General features: G+C 52.5%; 14 protein-coding genes across 14 annotated transcripts; 4 read left to right on the forward strand and 10 right to left on the reverse strand.

The window, feature by feature from the left end:
• Positions 1-34: 34 nt before the first annotated feature.
• On the reverse strand, positions 35-2113 carry BCR37DRAFT_375617 (P-loop containing nucleoside triphosphate hydrolase protein). Its single transcript, XM_040868420.1, has one exon. The coding sequence runs from the start codon at positions 2100-2102 to the stop codon at positions 120-122; it is 1983 nt and encodes a 660-aa protein (XP_040728233.1). The 5' UTR covers positions 2103-2113; the 3' UTR covers positions 35-119.
• Positions 2114-2187: 74 nt separating this feature from the next.
• BCR37DRAFT_375618 (Phosphotyrosyl phosphatase activator) lies at positions 2188-3543 on the reverse strand. The gene has a single exon (XM_040868421.1). The coding sequence runs from the start codon at positions 3242-3244 to the stop codon at positions 2270-2272; it is 975 nt and encodes a 324-aa protein (XP_040728234.1). The 5' UTR covers positions 3245-3543; the 3' UTR covers positions 2188-2269.
• A 95-nt stretch (positions 3544-3638) lies between these two features.
• Positions 3639-4836, forward strand: BCR37DRAFT_401607 (S-adenosylmethionine synthase; the record flags this gene model as incomplete). Its single annotated transcript, XM_040871848.1, has 2 exons — positions 3639-3678; positions 3731-4836. The coding sequence occupies 2 exons, from the start codon at positions 3639-3641 to the stop codon at positions 4834-4836; spliced, it is 1146 nt and encodes a 381-aa protein (XP_040728235.1).
• Positions 4837-5334: 498 nt separating this feature from the next.
• BCR37DRAFT_336020 (PIG-P protein) lies at positions 5335-5601 on the reverse strand (the record flags this gene model as incomplete). Its single annotated transcript, XM_040867210.1, has 1 exon — positions 5335-5601. A coding segment is annotated over one exon (267 nt), but the record flags the coding sequence as incomplete, so codon positions are not given.
• Positions 5602-6154: 553 nt separating this feature from the next.
• On the reverse strand, positions 6155-7321 carry BCR37DRAFT_335239 (DnaJ domain-containing protein; the record flags this gene model as incomplete). The annotated part of the gene is made up of 1 exon (XM_040867175.1): positions 6155-7321. A coding segment is annotated over one exon (1167 nt), but the record flags the coding sequence as incomplete, so codon positions are not given.
• Positions 7322-7487: 166 nt separating this feature from the next.
• On the forward strand, positions 7488-8546 carry BCR37DRAFT_6669 (uncharacterized protein). The gene has a single exon (XM_040872427.1). It carries the CDS (start codon positions 7614-7616, stop codon positions 8469-8471), a length of 858 nt encoding a protein of 285 aa, XP_040728238.1. The 5' UTR covers positions 7488-7613; the 3' UTR covers positions 8472-8546.
• A 74-nt stretch (positions 8547-8620) lies between these two features.
• On the reverse strand, positions 8621-9202 carry BCR37DRAFT_385034 (uncharacterized protein; the record flags this gene model as incomplete). Its single annotated transcript, XM_040870316.1, has 1 exon — positions 8621-9202. One exon carries the CDS (start codon positions 9200-9202, stop codon positions 8621-8623), a length of 582 nt encoding a protein of 193 aa, XP_040728239.1.
• Positions 9203-9553: 351 nt separating this feature from the next.
• BCR37DRAFT_375622 (Deoxyhypusine hydroxylase) lies at positions 9554-10613 on the forward strand. Its single transcript, XM_040868422.1, has one exon. It carries the CDS (start codon positions 9605-9607, stop codon positions 10544-10546), a length of 942 nt encoding a protein of 313 aa, XP_040728240.1. The 5' UTR covers positions 9554-9604; the 3' UTR covers positions 10547-10613.
• BCR37DRAFT_6672 (Sds3-like-domain-containing protein) lies at positions 10593-12450 on the reverse strand. Its single transcript, XM_040872428.1, has one exon. It carries the CDS (start codon positions 12340-12342, stop codon positions 10639-10641), a length of 1704 nt encoding a protein of 567 aa, XP_040728241.1. The 5' UTR covers positions 12343-12450; the 3' UTR covers positions 10593-10638.
• Positions 12451-12587: 137 nt separating this feature from the next.
• BCR37DRAFT_334202 (Low temperature viability protein) lies at positions 12588-13682 on the reverse strand (the record flags this gene model as incomplete). Its single annotated transcript, XM_040867135.1, has 1 exon — positions 12588-13682. A coding segment is annotated over one exon (1095 nt), but the record flags the coding sequence as incomplete, so codon positions are not given.
• A 137-nt stretch (positions 13683-13819) lies between these two features.
• BCR37DRAFT_404103 (phosphoribosyltransferase-like protein) lies at positions 13820-14937 on the forward strand (the record flags this gene model as incomplete). Its single annotated transcript, XM_040872053.1, has 1 exon — positions 13820-14937. One exon carries the CDS (start codon positions 13820-13822, stop codon positions 14462-14464), a length of 645 nt encoding a protein of 214 aa, XP_040728243.1. The 3' UTR covers positions 14465-14937.
• On the reverse strand, positions 14701-15315 carry BCR37DRAFT_330937 (CWC16 protein; the record flags this gene model as incomplete). The annotated part of the gene is made up of 1 exon (XM_040866999.1): positions 14701-15315. A coding segment is annotated over one exon (615 nt), but the record flags the coding sequence as incomplete, so codon positions are not given.
• Positions 15316-15438: 123 nt separating this feature from the next.
• BCR37DRAFT_390276 (uncharacterized protein) lies at positions 15439-16497 on the reverse strand (the record flags this gene model as incomplete). Its single annotated transcript, XM_040870824.1, has 1 exon — positions 15439-16497. One exon carries the CDS (start codon positions 16495-16497, stop codon positions 15439-15441), a length of 1059 nt encoding a protein of 352 aa, XP_040728245.1.
• A 30-nt stretch (positions 16498-16527) lies between these two features.
• On the reverse strand, positions 16528-17542 carry BCR37DRAFT_375626 (scaffold protein Nfu/NifU N terminal-domain-containing protein). Its single transcript, XM_040868423.1, has one exon. It carries the CDS (start codon positions 17508-17510, stop codon positions 16647-16649), a length of 864 nt encoding a protein of 287 aa, XP_040728246.1. The 5' UTR covers positions 17511-17542; the 3' UTR covers positions 16528-16646.
• Positions 17543-17558: the final 16 nt, after the last annotated feature.

Consider the following 17558-nt stretch of genomic DNA (forward strand, 5'->3'; position numbering starts at 1 on the left):
AGATGGTCTCCTGGCTAGACGAAGTCGACGTTCTCTGGGAGATGGGATATAGCTTCAACAGTACAGGAATGAAATTCATTACATTTTCAATACTATGCTATGCAATGAAACCAGCCGTCTCAAGTCCATCGGTTGGTGGTTCTTCGGCCTCTAATGCCACCGGTCGCTACTTCCTCCCTAATCCCTGATGGATATTTTGGTGCGTAGGAACCATTCAGCATGGCTTTCCGACCATACTGTTTGGGGCGAGGCGTGCCGAAAGTTTCATGTCGGAAATAAGCGAAATTGCCCCTAGAATAAGTAGGCGGGCCTCTGGACCTAGGGCCTGTCGAATAGCCTGAGGCGTCTCGAGACATAGATGAGGACTCACTTCTTCTTTCTGCTGAACCATTGCCTGAAGCGCCGCGTTGACCTCTTCCTGGTGCAGCTCGCACTGTCGGTACAGGCAAGACCGACAAAGAGTACCACCATGCTTCCAATGCGGCTTCAACCTGAGATGTATTGTATCCAAAGTCCCGTCTCCTGGCGGAGAGTGCATTGTGGTAAGGCCCGAAGGCAGAGCTCAGCACTGACCCGTAGGAGACGAATCTTGCGGCTTCTGCGTAGACTGCTTGCGTTGTCGACGACTCTCTGTCTTTCGCGTGGGTGATTTCGTCCTTTGAAAGCTCAGTGATGGTTAGACCAGACGGCAGCGTTTTAAGGAATCTCTGCTCAATTGGATCCAGCATTAAAACCGAGCGACCCGATTTGCCGGCTCGGCCTGTTCGTCCAACCTTGTGAGTGTAGATGTCTGTATCGCGAGGAGCACCCAATTGAATGACCAAATCGACGCCGGGATAGTCGACGCCACGAGCTGATACATCCGTCGAGAAGAGGACAGTGCCAGAGGCAGATTCTCGAAATGCCTTTGACACTTTACTTCGTTTTTCCTGCTGCAGTAGCGAGTGGATAGCAAAGTTCTGCACATGCTCTGCCTTGTACAGTTGCCGGAGAACTGAGAATGCTTGTCGATAAAGCACAGTGAGCGTGGTTGTCGGCAGGAAGACGATGACTTTGGCAGAGGCCTTGTTGGCGAGAGTTTCATTGATGAGATCCAGGGTGACATGAAGCTGCTCTGCGAGAGGAACGATCATATACTGCTGCTTGATTTGCGTGAGTGCGCCGGCGCCATCCTTGGGTGTCGTGTCGATGTATTCGTAATTCTTCATGAAAGACCTGGCGATGCTCTTGACCTCTGGGGACAGGGTTGCAGAGAACAAGAATGTCTGTCGTTCCTTTGGTAAGTAGGTAACAATGTCCTCCAAGTCTCGACGAAATCCAAAGTCAAGCAAAGTATCGGCTTCATCGAAGATGACAGTCTTGATACTCGCAATCCGATCTCGGAAGTCGGGCTCCTCCCTGAGCAACTGCATCAGCCTTCCTGGTGTAGCAACGATGAAATCATTGCGTTCGCGCAGCATGAGTTTGAGCGTGTCCTTGAGCTTGTCGCCACCAATGAGCAAAAGTGCCTTGTAGTTGCTGTCCTGATGCGCAAATAATCTGCGGGCCTCCGTTGCAAGCTGAGAAGCCAGTTCTCTGGTAGGGGAAATGATCAAGCACGATGCATTCTTGTTGCCGTATTCCTTGAGTGCCCTCTTTGAAAGAGTCTTGGCCAGCTCATCATCACGCTCTAAGAGTTTTTGCCCTGCGGGAATGAGAAACCCGAGAGTCTTGCCTGTTCCTGTTTGCGATCTTACCAGAAGATCCTGAGTAAACGGCATCTTGCCGACAATGATCTGCTGCACAGGGGACATGTGTGTGTATCTGAAGACACTTCTGAGGGTCTCTCTCAGTTTTGGATGTACCCTGTCGGCATACTTCTCCCAAGCATGCGGCTTATCGACGACCTGACCTGCGGGATTCTCTGATCTGGCTGAAGACTCTGTAGGTGCCGCCTTGATGGCCTCTGTGGGCTCGTCCAGCCAGCGTGTCGTGGTTGAGAAGCCACGGTCAAATGGATTCAGACGGGCATTCCGGGCTGCTCGAAAGCAACATATACCCCTGTTCGACTGCGCAAACTGCCAAGGGATGGCCCTGACTGCGGCCGACCGAGAGAAGAACATGCAATGGTGTCTTGTGTAATCTATTTTGTCGGCGCATTGGAAACTTTGAAAATTCAAAATTCAGAATAGTCCCACGCATCACCAAGGGGCACTGAGGGGCATGATCATGAGTGTGTATGCTACGCAAGGCTAGAAATGGAGGAGCAGGTCGCGGAAGAAGTCGACGTCTACTTCGAATTTTGTGTTTGTGCATGGGCAAGAGACGTCTTCAGTGCTGTGAAGGGAAAGAAGGTCGGGCCAAAGGGGAAGTGCTGCACAACAGGGTACTTCATCAGCACCTCTGCTTGATACATTTTCAGCATACCACTTGCGATCTTGGACCAGTTTGGCACACCAGAGATATCATAAAGCATTGGGGAGTGCTCCCAGAACGGACCTTTCTTGACCTCGTTGATGAAGGCCACAGCATTGAAGTACAAGTTCTTGCTTTGGTGCTCGGACACTTCTTTCGGCTTTGTGATGTCTGCGGGACACGGCAGAGCGTCCGGCTCCAAGTGTGATAGTTGAGCTGCACCAAATAGGTATGGTATGGCAAAGTGATCGTCGAGTCCCCAAACACCATGCGACCCAGCTGGCTCAAGCGTGTAGGTCACCACAAGCTCTTGAATGAGAGCATTGTACTTGGGGAACACAACCAGGGCTATGCTGCGGAGATCATCTTCCGAATTCTGATCGAGAAGCCTGAGTTGAAAGAGGGCACAAACAAAGGCCAGGAAGGAGAGTTCATGACCGGTACCGTAATCCAATCGCTGGCTAGAGCCGAATGACCCGGTGAAGTAGGGCAAGAGTTCAACAGAGGCAGCGCAGAGTGCATCAGGCAAGATGGCAGCTATTTGACTGGACGCGTGTTTCTCCAATTGACTATGCCAATCTCGAAATGCTAGATTGCCAAAGCGCTGCGCTCCCTGATGCGGAGGGCACCGTGTAATATATGAGCGACACTGCTCGATCATCTCGAGCAGTACCTTAACGGTAGACGAAGTTTTGAATTGATCTTGCATGCTTGTCCCAGGCAGCTTGGAACAAACCAGCCGGATGAAGGAGACGATTCTTTCATATGCATCACTCTGGCGAAAGCTGGCCAGGTCATCCTCAGTTTTGATGAGCTTCTGCGGCTTGCTGAATACAGCTCCAGTCGACATTCAGCGGGCAAGTAGCTAGATGGCAGCTCCCGAAAGCCAGTATTAGCGGCAGATGCAGTAGTATGATATGTATGTGTATCTGTATATGGTCGTAGTGTGGTGCCTGAGCCTGCCTAACCCTAACCACGGCATGCCTCACGTGCGATGCCTGATTGGCCCATCTGCTGGCTGTCTCTCACTAGGAAGCAGGAGAGAAAGAGGCAGGAAGGAGCTGGTGTGTAGGTAGGTAGATGATCAGACGGGTAGACTGCCCCATCAGGCAGTTTTCTCGCCCGTACAGAGCTGGACATCTCGCCTGGTTGGCTGCGTGACTTGCTCGCTCGTTGATTGCGCGACTTTTCCACCACTGCACACAACCACCACCACCACCAACCACCACACACAGGAAGGAACCATGTCTACTTTCCTCTTCACCTCAGAATCCGTCGGCGAGGGTACGTACTCTCTTAGCATTCATCTCTCTTGACAAACACTGACACGCAACAGGTCACCCAGACAAGATCTGTGACCAAGTCTCCGACGCCATCTTGGACGCATGTCTCCGCGAGGACCCCATGTCCAAGGTCGCCTGTGAGACTGCTGCAAAGACCGGTATGATCATGGTCTTTGGTGAGATCACCACCAAGGCACACCTCGACTTTCAGAAGATTGTCCGAGACACCATCAAGCAGATTGGCTACGATGACTCAGAGAAGGGTTTCGACTACAAGACCTGCAATGTGCTCGTTGCCATTGAGCAGCAGTCTCCCGACATTGCACAGGGTCTCCACTACGAGAAATCCCTTGAGGATCTCGGTGCCGGTGACCAAGGTATCATGTTTGGATACGCCACAGACGAGACACCCGAACTCCTCCCACTCACCGTGCTCCTTTCGCACAAGCTCAACATGGCCATGTCTGCTGCTCGTCGTGATGGATCCCTTGACTGGCTCCGTGCCGACTCCAAGACTCAGGTCACTGTTGAGTACAAGAACGAGGGTGGCCGTGTGATCCCTCTTCGTGTTGACACCGTTGTTGTCTCTGTACAGCACGCTGACTCCATCACCACAGAGGATCTCCGCTCAGAGATTCTTGAGAAGATCATCAAGAAGACCATTCCTGCCAAGTACCTCGATGACAAGACTGTTTACCACATTCAGCCCTCTGGCCGTTTCGTTATCGGTGGACCCCAAGGTGATGCTGGTCTCACTGGTCGTAAGATCATTGTCGACACCTACGGCGGTTGGGGAGCACACGGCGGTGGTGCCTTCTCCGGCAAGGACTTCTCCAAGGTCGACCGTTCTGCTGCATACTGTGCTCGATGGATCGCCAAGTCCCTGCTCAAAGCCGGCCTTGCCAAGCGTGCTCTTGTCCAGCTCTCTTACGCCATTGGTGTTGCTGAGCCTCTCTCCATCTTCGTTGAGTCTTACGGAACCTCGGACAAGACTTCCGATGAACTCGTTGCCATCATCCGCAAGAACTTTGACTTGCGACCTGGACAGATCGTCAAGGAGTTGGCTCTTCAGACCCCTTGGTACCTCTCGACTGCCTCCAACGGCCACTTCACCGACCAGAGCAAGTCTTGGGAGAAGCCAAAGGAGCTCAAGTTCTAAGCTTGCTCACGCTTGCTTGCCGATCATTTTGCTCATCCTTTCTCTGCACCGTCACAACTTACACCTGCTTTCAGCATTATCGCCTCTTGCAATAATACGCGAAGCTTGTTGTAACATCTACCCATCTTCAACCAGGGTCACTTGAATTGTTGTGGCATTCACGGGTGCATTTCTTTCTTTTAAAAAGTACAAATACCAAGGATCACACTATCCTTTGATGACTACATGCTCTGGAAGGCCTGTCTCAACGACACATGCCTCTTTTTGCACCAAAAAACAAACATACAGAGGTTTCTTTTATTACGAATGATCATTGTAATAGAACTTCAATAGAAGAGTTTAAATCAAGCGTAGACTTGATTGATGTCTTGCCCTTGTGATTCGCTATGTGCTCTCTGCCGCTGGTAGTGCATACAGTGCGCGTGAAACAACACCGGGTGGCAAATCTAAGACAGCGTCCGTTCCTTGTGCAAACAGTTGTGGATCTGTACAGATATTCGCATGCGAATCTGTCATGCACCTCGTGTCGTTGAGCTTTGGCGTCAATACCTGAATGTTGTAGCACGCCAAAGCCACGTAGATGTATAAGAGGAGTACCACGCACCAAGCTGGTATAGCTGTTGCCCACCAGGGTGATGGATAGCCAAGGTCGCCGATCCAGCGTTCCAGGCGTTCCGGTCCAAGCAGCGCCCAGGTTATATAGAGGATGAAGAGTGCAGTGCTGCCGAGATACACGGCAAAGCCATAGTATTCATATGTTGGCACAATACTGGAACGGAAGTGAGGAGTCAGCGTGGTTGCACCAGGCGCAATACTGCCTATACCCAAACCACTTGCAGCACCGTGGAAGTCAGAGTCATCGGTTGAGACATCTGGCGTTGCAAGCCCTGCCTGCCGAACCAGCAAATCTGTCCGCGACTGTGAACGTATCAAGCCCATGAAGGATTGTGTATGGGGGAGACGCGGCGATGGCCGATTGTAGAATGGAGGTAGCTGAAGAGCAGCTCGGGGAGAGTCATGAGGACTAGCGGTCCGACGCGTCCCATGGGGCTCATTGTGAGCATTCTGTTTTGTGCCATTCTGAGCAGCTGCCATCATCAATTGAGGTCGGGGACTAGCTGGTCTGACGAATGAGAAGCAGCTATAACAGTGTCATATGCAGTTGAGGAGGCGACGCAAACGTGATAGTGGACGAACAACGCCTCACAGTAAAGGCTTTAGCTAGCTAGAGCGATTCCGAAATGAGGTGGACTACAATGTAGTAAGAAGTGCGAATGTAAATTTATCTATCTGGGTAGACTCACAAGCTGGCACCCTTCTCTACGAAGGCCGCCTTGATCTGAGACCTGTCACCCTTAGCTGCACTGATCTTCTCAGCAAGCTCGTGAAGCTCAAGACCCTCGAACTTCTCCATCATGGCCTCGACCTCAGTCAGCACCTTGTCTACCACATCCATGGGTGCGTCGTCTGAGCCATCATGGAAGTAGTTGGCATCCTTAAGTGCGCCCTTGACAGTCTTCTTGTCTTTACGGGCAGACTTCTTGGCATCCTCCTTTGCCTTCTTGTTGGAGTCCCTAGCAAGCTTGGCAGCAGCTTCATCATCAGCAGCCTTCTTCTCTGCCGCCTCCTTTTCGAGTCTTGCCTTCTCAGCTGCTTCACGAGCACCGGCTTCTTTATCCCACTTGGCCTTCTCCTTCGCCTTCTTGGCGTTGTCCTTGAACATCTTGATGCGTGGATCGATGGCAAGCGCATCGTCCACCATCTTGCGCAATCTGGCGGTGTCCTCAGTCTTGCGCTTCTGACGCTCGGCCTTGTTCTTCTTTTCCTGGTAGCGCTTCTGGTCTCGGTTGTCTGTGTCATCTGGTAGATCCTTGTCAAGATACTCGAATGTTCTCCAAGAGTCAAAGTCATACCAGAAGTTGTAGAATTGGTCCACCTCTTCTTTGCTGGACTCTGCATTGCCGAGAACAGGAACCGGCTGCTTGGTTGAGAAACGACCTTCGGCAGCAAATGCACGGCCCCATGACTTGTAAAAGTCCTTTGCACCCTTCTTTGGTGTGGGCACGTCTGCACCTTCATCGACAGAGTCGAATTGCCTGCGCTTGACTGGGTCTGACAGAATCTCATGGGCCTTGGCAATGCACTTGAAGAAGGAGTCGTCGTTGACATTTCCACTTGCAGCCTTCTTGTCAGGGTGGTGCTTGAGGACCTTCTTTCGGTGAGCCTTCTTGATTTGCGCATCGGTAGCTTTGTAGCGATACTTGCTAAGACCAAGCACAGCGTAGTGATCTTGTTGCTTCCAGTTCTTGGGATCAGATTTAAGCAGCTCAGCCGACTCGGGCTCATCAGCCTCTTCCTCCTCTACCTCCTCGACTTGCTTCACGTTGCGTTCGGCCTCGATGCGTTCATCCTCAGAGAATGTGCGGCCGTGACGCTTCCTGCGTGCGTGAGCAAGGAAGTACTGACCGACAGGCTCCAGTTGCCTGGACTCGGTTGCTAGGGTTGCTGTAGCAGTGAAAGACATGACTGGGGCTTTGCAAGCTATACAAGAGGCAGCTACTGGTATGCTTCGAGTCTTTGTCGCCAATTTTTGTTTCGTCTCGCGCTCCTTCTCGAATGTACATTGACAACTGGCATTGACCACTGACCAGCTCAGGATCTCTTCAAGCTGCCCTCTAGCATTCTGCCCGAGCACAAACAAGGCTGCCTCTGACGCTCTCTTCTAGTATAGACCCACTTTCATTGACTGCATGCTTCGTTGAGACACGAGAGAAAACATGGCAGCAGAACAACGCAAGCTGTTAGAGCAGCTCATGGGCTCACAATCTCTCCATTCTAGCTCTGGCCAGCAACCCACAGAATTCACCGACAGGAACGTCTGTCGGTCCTTTCTCGTTGGCGAGTGTCCCCACGACATCTTTGCTGCTTCCAAGCTTGACCTGGGACTTTGTCCAAAAATTCACAGTGAGCAGCTCAAGCTAGACTACGAGCTTGCCTCGAAAAGCCACGAGTACGGGTTCGAGTATGACTACAAGCGTGACTTGGACAAGTACATCGATGATTGCAATCGCCGGGTGGAAGCAGCACAACGGCGTTTAGAGAAGTCGCCAGAAGAGCAAGCTAAGGCCAATGAGGCGATGCGAGAAATCACAGCCTTGGAGGAAGCAGTGGAACTCGCTCTAGAAGAAATTGAGGTTCTTGGGGAAGCAGGTTTGGTGGCTCGCGCAATGGATGAATATTACAATGTCGATAAGCTCAAGATTGACAAGGAAGAACGAGAACGCTCTCTTGTGGCACTCGACACCGGCGCCGATGATCACCAGAAGTTGCAGGTATGCGATGTTTGTGGGGCATATCTCTCTAAGCTCGACAATGACAGACGCCTAGCAGATCATTTTGGTGGAAAGCTGCACCAGGGATACTCGCTCGTGAGGCGAGCAGGGGAGGCCAATGACGCTGTCATTGCTAAAAAGAAAGAACTCGGCGTGCAGCCTCCAGCGGAAGAGAGGACACGGTCGCGTTCAAGAGAAAGACCACGGGACTGGGAGCGAGATCGGGGAGGCTACAGCGGGGGGCATCGAGGTGGTGGCGGCTACCGTGGCTCGCGCGGAGGTGCTGGATATAGACGATATTGATGAATCTCTCTGGCCAGCTGGAGCTCATGGTCAAGCACAGCAAAGCATGGTCCATAAATCTCGAAGAGAGCAAATAATATCATACAAAAGGCCTACTGAGGCAGTAAAAGAAGTATGCAAACGCCGTCGCAATGCAATCAAAAAGGGGTTCATAGCCCATCGTCGGGCATGCTGAAATTGGATGTCGAATGTGATGGCGAATGTTGCCGAGAAACAAAGTCGTAGGAAGCCTCTGACAGCTGCGACACACTCCTGGTCGGCTCAGAGACCTTGACAGTCTCGAAAGAAGAAGTCAGCTGGATTTGTTGCCGTTGTGGTCTTCTAGCAGCCATCTTTTCTGGCGCCTCATTCGACGTAGCCTGCCGCAGATTGACCGGGCGTCCGAGGCGAATCTGTGCCGACAAGAAGAAAAACCGGGCCCATGCCTGATCTTGTGTGAGCAGTTCAGGTACAAGGGCATGCATGGTCTTCGAGAGGGTCGGATGTCGCTCTTGCAGCGTTGTGATTTCTTCTTCATTCTCTTCGACAGAGAAGGCTTCATCAAATTGCTCGAAGGCTGTCCAGTCGGGCGTTGTGCTGTCGAGCTGAAGGAAGAGGGCAGGGGAAGACATGAGATGCAGTATGCGCTCCTCAACAAGAGCATCTTCCGACAAGGCAGAGTTGTTATCGAAGACGACAGTCGACGCAGATCGAGAGGGACCAGGGTCCGACGTTGCGCTGTCAGCAGTCATGGCATCTACAGCCTCTGAAATGAAGCGATTGATACCAGACCAAGGGATAGACTTTGAAAAGGCGCTCAGCTCGCGAGCAAGTGCCTGACCTGCTGCATGAAGCTGCACTTCGACGCCTTGTGGCTCTTTGTCCTGCACGAGCTCAGTCGTAAAGGCGTCTGCCTCGTAGTAGTCCATACCTAGGTAGTAATCAGAGAATGTGAGCGGTAGTCAAGCTATCCCGTTCCCTTGGCAATCAGAGGCCTGCCTGATCAGAGCACGGCGCCCAAGTCAGGAACAAGCTGCACTGGGTGAGTCTGGTGAGTGGAGTGACCCGCGGGAAGACCGAGAGAAGCAAAAAAGTACAACTCAACCAGCTTGAACAAATCACTTCTTTGCGACAAGAGTAGCTGAGCACTACCTATGGCGGATGTATCGCTAGAAACCCTCGCAGAGACACTGGTCAATGTGAAGGCACCGCTGGCCTTGCGTTTCAGGGCCCTCTTTTCCCTCAAGGCGCTCGGCGCAGCAGGCGACTCGCAGGCAATCGATGCCATTGCAGCCGGCTTCAAGGACGATTCTGAGTTGCTGAAGCACGAGCTAGCTTATGTGCTGGGTCAGACAAAACAGGAGGCTGCAATCGCGCACCTGACAAAGGTGCTCGAGGATATGCAGCAGCAACCCATGGTCCGACATGAGGCAGCAGAGGCACTAGGCGCCATTGGAGATGATCGCATTCTCGCAGTATTGGAGAAATACGAGCGTGACGATCCTCTCGAGATTGTACGACAGACGTGCGAGCTTGCTATAGAACGAATTCGGTGGATCAAGCAGCAGGCTGGCCAAGCGAGTCCTGAGGAGCTGCAACAATCTGCTTATGTATCGGTCGACCCAGCACCGCCCTCCGTGGCCAAAGCTGGACAAGATGTCGCTGCTGAAGTGGCTTCTTTGAAAGTCGAACTCAATGATACAAAGCTGTCACTGTTCAATCGCTACCGTGCTATGTTCAGACTTCGCGATATCGGCACGGATGCTGCCGTGCATGCGCTTGCCTCTGGATTTGCAGACAGCTCTGCACTGTTCCGACACGAGATTGCTTATGTCTTTGGTCAAATGTCACACCCGGCGTCTGTGCCAAGTTTGATCCAAGTACTGAAAGACACAAAAGAGGAAGGCATGGTCCGGCACGAGGCCGCCGAGGCTCTTGGATCAATCGCTTCAGACGAGGTCTTGCCTGTACTTGCACAGTTTGCCAAAGACAGCGAGCGCGTAGTGGCAGAGAGTTGCATCGTGGCAAATGACATGGCAGAATATGAACGCAGCGAGCAGCTCGACTACGCACCAGTACAAACCGTTGCAGCTTAGATTTTCAACCAGTTTTAAAAGATGTGCTTTGAACCTAGCGATAGCCTAATGCCGAACACTTCCCGTTCAATACTTGTACAAAATTGATCCTATCATGGCGGGGCTTTGCGCTTTGCACCTGCTGCCACGCTATTCGCTGCATTCGTGGCATGACTGATGCCATTCTTTTTGGGAATATACTTGCGTCGCAAGAGTGCCATGTCGTCGTCGGCTTCATGCGGTCGACACCCCTCGAGCATGGTTCGAACGAGCTTCTCCCGCTCTCGTTCAATGCGGTCTCGAACGCGATCCTCTGCGCCAACACCTCCCATTCCTTTGCGTGCACGCACCGTTTCGCCGATTGATTCGAGCACGCCATCGAGCGCCGTCTCGGTCACGAGGCTTGTGGAGGGATAGCGCGATCCGACAACTGGTACAGGCACGCGATGCCTCAGCTTTCTTGGCGCTCCCGATAGTGATGGACTGGGTGGAGCGTCATTATTCGCTCCCAGGACCGAGGATTGCAGAGAGATGTCCGTCAGGCTCTGATCAGACTCGAGCTTGCGCTTCTTGCTCTGCAAATGGGCAAGCAATTCTTCTCTGAGTGTTGTCCTGGTCGTTTCGTACTCTTCGTTTGCGGCTGCCACTTCTCGTTCGTAGTCTTCATCAGCTTCGGTGAGCCTACTGAGCCCTTCCTCCCTTGCAATGTAGAGAGTCTCGTCTCGTATGTCTTGAAGATCCGCAATTTCGGCATTGAACTGCAAATGTGTGCCGTTGTGCAGCCTCGAAAGATCCTCTTGGAGCTGACGCAGCTGGTGATTAAAGTACTGATCTTTCTGCTTGACAAAATCGGTGGTCAATTTATTGAGTGCGTTGAGAAGAAGGACTCGTCGATTTGAAGGCTGCGCACTAGGTACTGCCGGTGAGTTTGACCTCACTGATGTGCCTTTGTAGTCATTCCTCGCAGCCTTTTGCACAGCTGGAGGAGGCGACCGGACTGATCTCTTGCCACCCTCGCCGTTTTGTGCGGCCTGCGTCCGATTCCGCTGGCGAGCCGTTGGTTCCTTATTGCGCGCCTGCTGTGGTTTTGTCTGAGAAGATTGCGGGACGTGTTGAGCCCTGACAGCCTGTGGTTGTTGCTGCTGTTGCTGCTGCTGCTGTTGTTGCTGTAGGAGCTGCTGTTGTCGCAGACGCTGCTGCTGTTCCAACTTGACGCGTTCCCGCTGTTGCAGCTCCCGCATGCGCTGCTCTTCACGTTCGCGTATGACACGCTGTTCACGTTCGCGTTCCTGTTCCACATCGCGCTCCTTCTCCCGTTCGCGCATGTCGCGCTCCCGATCGCGATCTACCAGCAAAGGAGGCCTGTACTCGAGTGGTGCGATACTCTGCTGATGCTGGAAATGTCCTGGCTGCGGGTGATGCAGACTGCTGCCGTGCGGCATTCCACCCGGCATTCTTCCGTCATTGGGATTGTGTAGCGGCTGATGTTGCACATGATGCGGTTGCTGCTGCGACATGTGTGGGAGATGTTGCTGCTGGTGACTGTACATGGCCTCGTGCGGGTGTGTATGCTGAGGATGCACTGCATGCTGGAAGAAGCGGCCTGGGTCGTGCATGGGCTGGACGGGTGGTTGCGATGACGCGCGGAAGGAAGGCATATGCGGCGACCTGCGGAGTGCGGTGGGTACGGGGACTCCTTGCTGTGCAGGGACGCTGCTTGGTCGCGCCTCTGCTGTCTGTGTCTTTGGCGGCAGGTCGCTGGCAGCAGTGCCCAGCATCGAGTTGATGGACATGGAGGAACGCGGGAACTGGCTCATTGCAGCGAGACAGAGGCCCAAGCTTGTTTGGCGGCCAGGAGGATGAGCGGCAGGCGGCCTCTGCTGGCTGGTGTCTGTCTGCAGCAGTAGCGGAGTGCGGGCCTGGTATGAGTATGAGTCTAAGTGTCTTCTATTCCTCTCGCTTCGGGGCAGGCGCCATCTGCGAATTCTCTCACGCCAGACTCAGATGGGACATTCAAGAGAATACAGAGGGACTACTTCCTCCCCTCGCCCGCATCCTCACTCACACGTATACGTCCCATGGCATTGCGTGCATCGTCCAGTGAGTACTGATTGCGCCGCCGGTCCTGCACGCCCTTCTTGCCCATGTTCTCAAACTCACCGAGAAACTCATCCATGATGCCGTCAAAGTCAGACCGGACGGGCTTCGCCGGATCGTAGTCCTCCATTTCGTCTTTCTCCTCCTCTTCAATGTCGTATTGGCGCTCAATCCGATCAAAGCGGTCGTCCAGCAGCGTGAGTCCCTCAGTCCGCCACAATGCTGAGGACGACATGGAGAATCCAGTACCGATGCTGCCGTTGCCGTGCTTGATCCGCCCTTGAGATGCAGCTGTGAATGCTTGACTGACAACACTGCCTTCTTCATCGATAGCATTTTGACCAGCTCTTTTGAACTGTGAGAACTCTTGTTCCCACTCGGACTTATTCGCTCTGGCAGCAGGACGCGTCGCTTTGGCAGTATCGTCGCTCTCCCAGCCTTCGTCAAACTCCTCATCCCAATCTCCAGCGTCAGCTACTTCCCCGCCAGCTGTCAGTTCGTTGAACCAAGCCTCTGAGTCATCTGCCGGCGCATCTTCATCAACAGACTCTTCTTGTTCCTCTTCTTCCAGTGCTTCAAGCACTTCCCGAATACTAGGGTCTAGATCAGGCTTGAAGCCAGATATTGAGTCTTGCACAGCCTGCTGATCCTGATAATTGCGTGGCCTTTCGCTTCCCGAAGGCACCGCTTCATCTGGTAGATTGAATGCCTCCTTCTTCTTCCCGCGAGCCTTTGTTTCTGGGTTCTCTAGCAAAACGGCATCGACACTGCCCGTCGGCCGCAGATGTTGCATGTAGTCATATTCTGTGTCGTCGAAGTAGACGCCATATTCTGCCGCTTCACCCTCATTCGCCCTAACCTGGTCGCCAAACTCCTTTTCCAACGTAGACTTGGTTTGCACTGTGGCTCTCGCGCCTGTATCGCTGCTGTCGCCTTTGCCAAGTGGAACCAGGACCCTGGCGCTCGCCTCGTCATTGTGATACTCTGCGTCTCGCTGCGATCGGTGAACAAGCTGGAAGGTCGTCGCCTGCTTCTTGTCTATAAACTTGCGCCTGCCCATAGCTATTCAAAGCAGCGAGTCAAGATGGGCAAGAGGTTGCAGTCAGGCTTGTCTTGCGTGCTGCTCTCGACTTTTTTCTTTTTTGTGTCAAATCGCGTCCAACGACCTCGAAATACCCCCAGGCCTGAGGCCTCGCCATGCCCACCCAGACACAGAAGGCCTTCCTGCAGGTCGCAACGGACAATGCGATCCTCAAGTTCGGGACATTTACCCTCAAGTCAGGTCGGCAGTCTCCATATTTCTTCAACGCCGGCCTTTTCAACACAGGCGCCCTTTTGTCTTCCCTATGTCGCGCTTATGCCGAAACGATCGAGTCCTGCTCGGTAGACTTTGATGTCCTCTTTGGCCCTGCTTACAAGGGCATCCCTCTTGCTGCTGTCACTGCCACGAAGCTGGCAGATTCTGGCAGACAAGTCGAGTATGCATTCAACCGCAAAGAGAAGAAGGCACACGGCGAAGGCGGCAGTCTGGTCGGTGCCTCGATGAAGGGCAAGAGAGTACTTGTAATTGACGATGTGATGACAGCAGGGACAGCGATTCGCGAAGCAATCGATATAATCAAAGCTGAAGGAGGTATTCTTGCTGGTGTGGTTGTGGCACTGGATCGCCAGGAACGCGGAACGGACTCGACACTCTCTACCGTGGCAATGGTCGAACAGGAATTCAACGTCAAGGTCCATGCAATTGTGCGCTTCGAGGACATCATTGCTTATTCTCGTGAGGCACTCAGTTCGGATGATACTGAACGCATGGAGGCATATCGCAAGCAATATGGCATTTGAAAGAGACATCAGCTAGCATCATCGCTAGCACTAGACGCGTACTCTACAAGGCTTTGGCTCTCAGTATAACGCTTTTGAGAATTCACTGACTGCGAGGTAGGTGCAGCACTGGAATGACTCGCACCTACAATTTGCCTTCGTAGAGCGTCTTTCGGCCTTAGTCCTTGGCGTTGCTTGCCTGAAGACACTGCAAAGTTGATGCCCTTGGCAGTGATTGTATCTTGTGCATCTAGACCTAGCACATCGACGGCTAGGCCAAATCGTCTTTCAACTTCCTTGCACTTCTTGCTTGTCAGCTGCCGCTGCTTTTTCTCATCTCTGAATCGCTTGCGAAGCACCTGAGAAGCCCTGTACTCGTCTGTCCAACGTTTGTTGGCTGCTGCTAATTGACTGAGGTGCGCCGACGTCTCTGCCCGTGTCTGTCTTCTGATAGATTCCGCCTCAAGTTGCGTGACGGCATCATCATCTGATCTGTATAGCGTCTCGGTGACCAACGCGCCATTGGCCTTTGCGTCCCACTCTTCAGCCTTTCGCACACCTCCTGATAGAACATCATAGGAAGTTTCTTTCGGGTTTGTTTGGATTTCAATGAATCCTGTGCAGTGGTGGCATTTGAGCGTAAAGTGCCAGATCGGGGTCGACAAGTAGCGCCCAGCTTGCCTTTTACTAGCATTGAACCGGTTCCCCTGCGAGATAAGCTTGCTGCAATGACTGCACCATACATTGAAGGGCATCTCGAAACGAACGACATTTGACTGAGCTGGCTTGCCAGCAAGTCTGTTCAGATTGCCTTTGTGAGCTTTGTCAGCAGGATCATATGTCGCTGGATAGTAGCGATTAAAGCCTTGCATTGCAAGATAGCATAAACTGTTATAGAAGTGGTCGCACGTAAGCCTGAAGCTGCAGTAGCTACGAGGTGGCCCGGTGGCAGCGATGCACAGCTTTCAGATGGCGTGGGAAGTCGCCAGCGTTCTCTAGCTATGAGTCTCCCGTTTCTGTGTCCCGTAAACAAAGCTATGCCAGTTCTTTTTCAATATGACGCGTGCCTCATCAGTCGTCCATCCTTTTGCTTGAGCGACAAACTGGAGTGCTTCTTCAAGGGACTTGTCGATCGAGCGGCAGTCGTGATAATCGCTTTCAATAAGCAGTCGATCGTCCGGGATGCTGTCCACCACTTCAGCCCATCGATCATACCTCCCATTGACCACTTGAGAAAAGGAAAAGAAGATGTTTGCAGGTATGCGAGGGTTTATCCATGAAAATACCGTCTCTCGATTGCCAGAGAATGAGTGTAGACAAATTCTTGGCGGAAACCAGCACATGTCCGCTTCTGAAGTGAAGGGATTTCGTGGGAACTGGAAGACTTGGTCTCCATCACCTGCCTGTTTCTTTCTCGCGACACCCTTTTTAATGCTTGATTTACTCGGTAACTCATGCCCGGCCCAAAGGCTTGAGATTTGGTCAAACAAAAGACCATGGGCCTGTACGCCATGAATGCTACAAGCCCTTTGATACTTTCCAGCCAGCGTTAGCTGCGCTTTGAGAATGAGCGATTGATGTTCCAGCCCAGTCTTGTATTTCGACAGGTGAGAACGATTTGAATCCTGGCGTGGCTGATTGCGGTCGGGTATGCGAAAACTCTTGTCGACGCCCACCTCCCCTACCATTGCCAAAGGCTGCTCTTCCAGATTTTGACTAATGGAAGCGAGAACACTTGACAGTGGTACCAAGTCCGGGAGACTAGCAATGAAATCAGCGTCCGGCTCAGGCTTGATTACCCCTCGGAAGTGCTCGGCTTTATCTGGCCGTTCGACACTGTTGCGATCGTCGTAGATGTTATGTACGAACCACGGATGTATGCCGAATGCAGGAATGACTTTGTCAGAGAATTTGATAGCAGTTTGACCGACAAGCTCTTGGTCTGACTCGCGCGTAGCCATGATACATAGCCCTACGGCTTCGAGAGAAGCGATACCATCGATACTACTGATTGTATCAGTCGGATGACAGTGAGCATCATACAGCTCCGTCATATATGAGCAGCTCGCCCGTGCAAGCTTGAAGCCTTTAAACAGATGTTGTTTTGGGTCTAAGAATAAGCTGCCATGATGCAATGACAGAGGAAGATATAGACAGTCACAACTACAGAGACGCTGCCTTACGAAGGTCCCCCAGGTCCAGCTCAAGGGCCAGCCTGACCAATATTGCTCTGAGAACCTGCTGTCTTCTTTGCCTTCAAGCTTGCCTCGAATTCAGCGAAAGTCTGCTCAGCCATTTGCTCTTCAGGGTCGAGCACCTGCTCAACCTTCTCGACCTCAGGAACGTAGTGCATGAGCATACTTTCAATACCATTCTTCAGTGTCACTGTTGACGAATCGCAGGTTCTGCAGGCACCGCGCAGCTTCAGCTTCACAACGCCATTTTCGAAGCCCCTGTATTCAATATCACCGCCATCTTCTTGAATCGCAGGCCGGATGCGGGAGTCGAGAAGTTCCTTGATCATCGAAACAATTTCATCATCATCTTCACAAGCTGCCGTGTCCGAAGCAGCTGCCGTGTGTTCATCGCTCATAATGGGCTGTCCAGAGCTGAAATACTCCATGAGCAAACTGAAGATCTCTGGCTTGAGCTGTGCCCAATTGGCAGACTCGTCCTTCGTAACAGTCAAAAAGTCAGGTCCGTAGAAGATGTTCTTCACTCCGTCTATCGTGAACAGCTTCTTTGCCAACGGGCTGATGTGGGCGTCTCGGCCAGACAAAAACTCGATCGAGGTAGCGCCAGCGCCAAGCACGTCGCGGCCAGGCACAAATTTAAGCGCATCCTGGTTCGGTGTTGTCTCTGTCTGTATCCACATTGACCGACGCTGCACGCGCGGGAGAAAGCCGGTCTGGACCTGATGGGTTTGTCGAGGGCGCGATCGAGCTGCAGCCCATAGAGAACGACTAGCTCCCGTGGGTGCCGAAAGCTTCGCAAAGGTACCAAGACGGCATGCGACGCCTCTTGATGGCCTGAGCTGACTTGACAGAGCTTGCTTAAGACCCTGCATGTTGGATGTGGTGGCAACGAATTTGTGCTCTTCTGCGGAGGATTTGCA

The sequence above is a fragment of the Protomyces lactucae-debilis genome (genome assembly GCF_002105105.1).
Source record: "Protomyces lactucae-debilis strain 12-1054 chromosome Unknown BCR37scaffold_1, whole genome shotgun sequence".
NCBI lineage: Eukaryota > Fungi > Ascomycota > Taphrinomycetes > Taphrinales > Protomycetaceae > Protomyces > Protomyces lactucae-debilis.

Bases quoted from the DNA above. Each gene is read 5' to 3' on its own strand.
- BCR37DRAFT_375617 (XM_040868420.1), bottom strand. From the start codon at position 2,102: ATGTTCTTCTCTCGGTCGGCCGCAGTCAGGGCCATCCCTTGGCAGTTT.
- BCR37DRAFT_375618 (XM_040868421.1), bottom strand. From the start codon at position 3,244: ATGTCGACTGGAGCTGTATTCAGCAAGCCGCAGAAGCTCATCAAAACT.
- BCR37DRAFT_6669 (XM_040872427.1), top strand. From the start codon at position 7,614: ATGGCAGCAGAACAACGCAAGCTGTTAGAGCAGCTCATGGGCTCACAA.
- BCR37DRAFT_375622 (XM_040868422.1), top strand. From the start codon at position 9,605: ATGGCGGATGTATCGCTAGAAACCCTCGCAGAGACACTGGTCAATGTG.
- BCR37DRAFT_6672 (XM_040872428.1), bottom strand. From the start codon at position 12,342: ATGAGCCAGTTCCCGCGTTCCTCCATGTCCATCAACTCGATGCTGGGC.
- BCR37DRAFT_375626 (XM_040868423.1), bottom strand. From the start codon at position 17,510: ATGCAGGGTCTTAAGCAAGCTCTGTCAAGTCAGCTCAGGCCATCAAGA.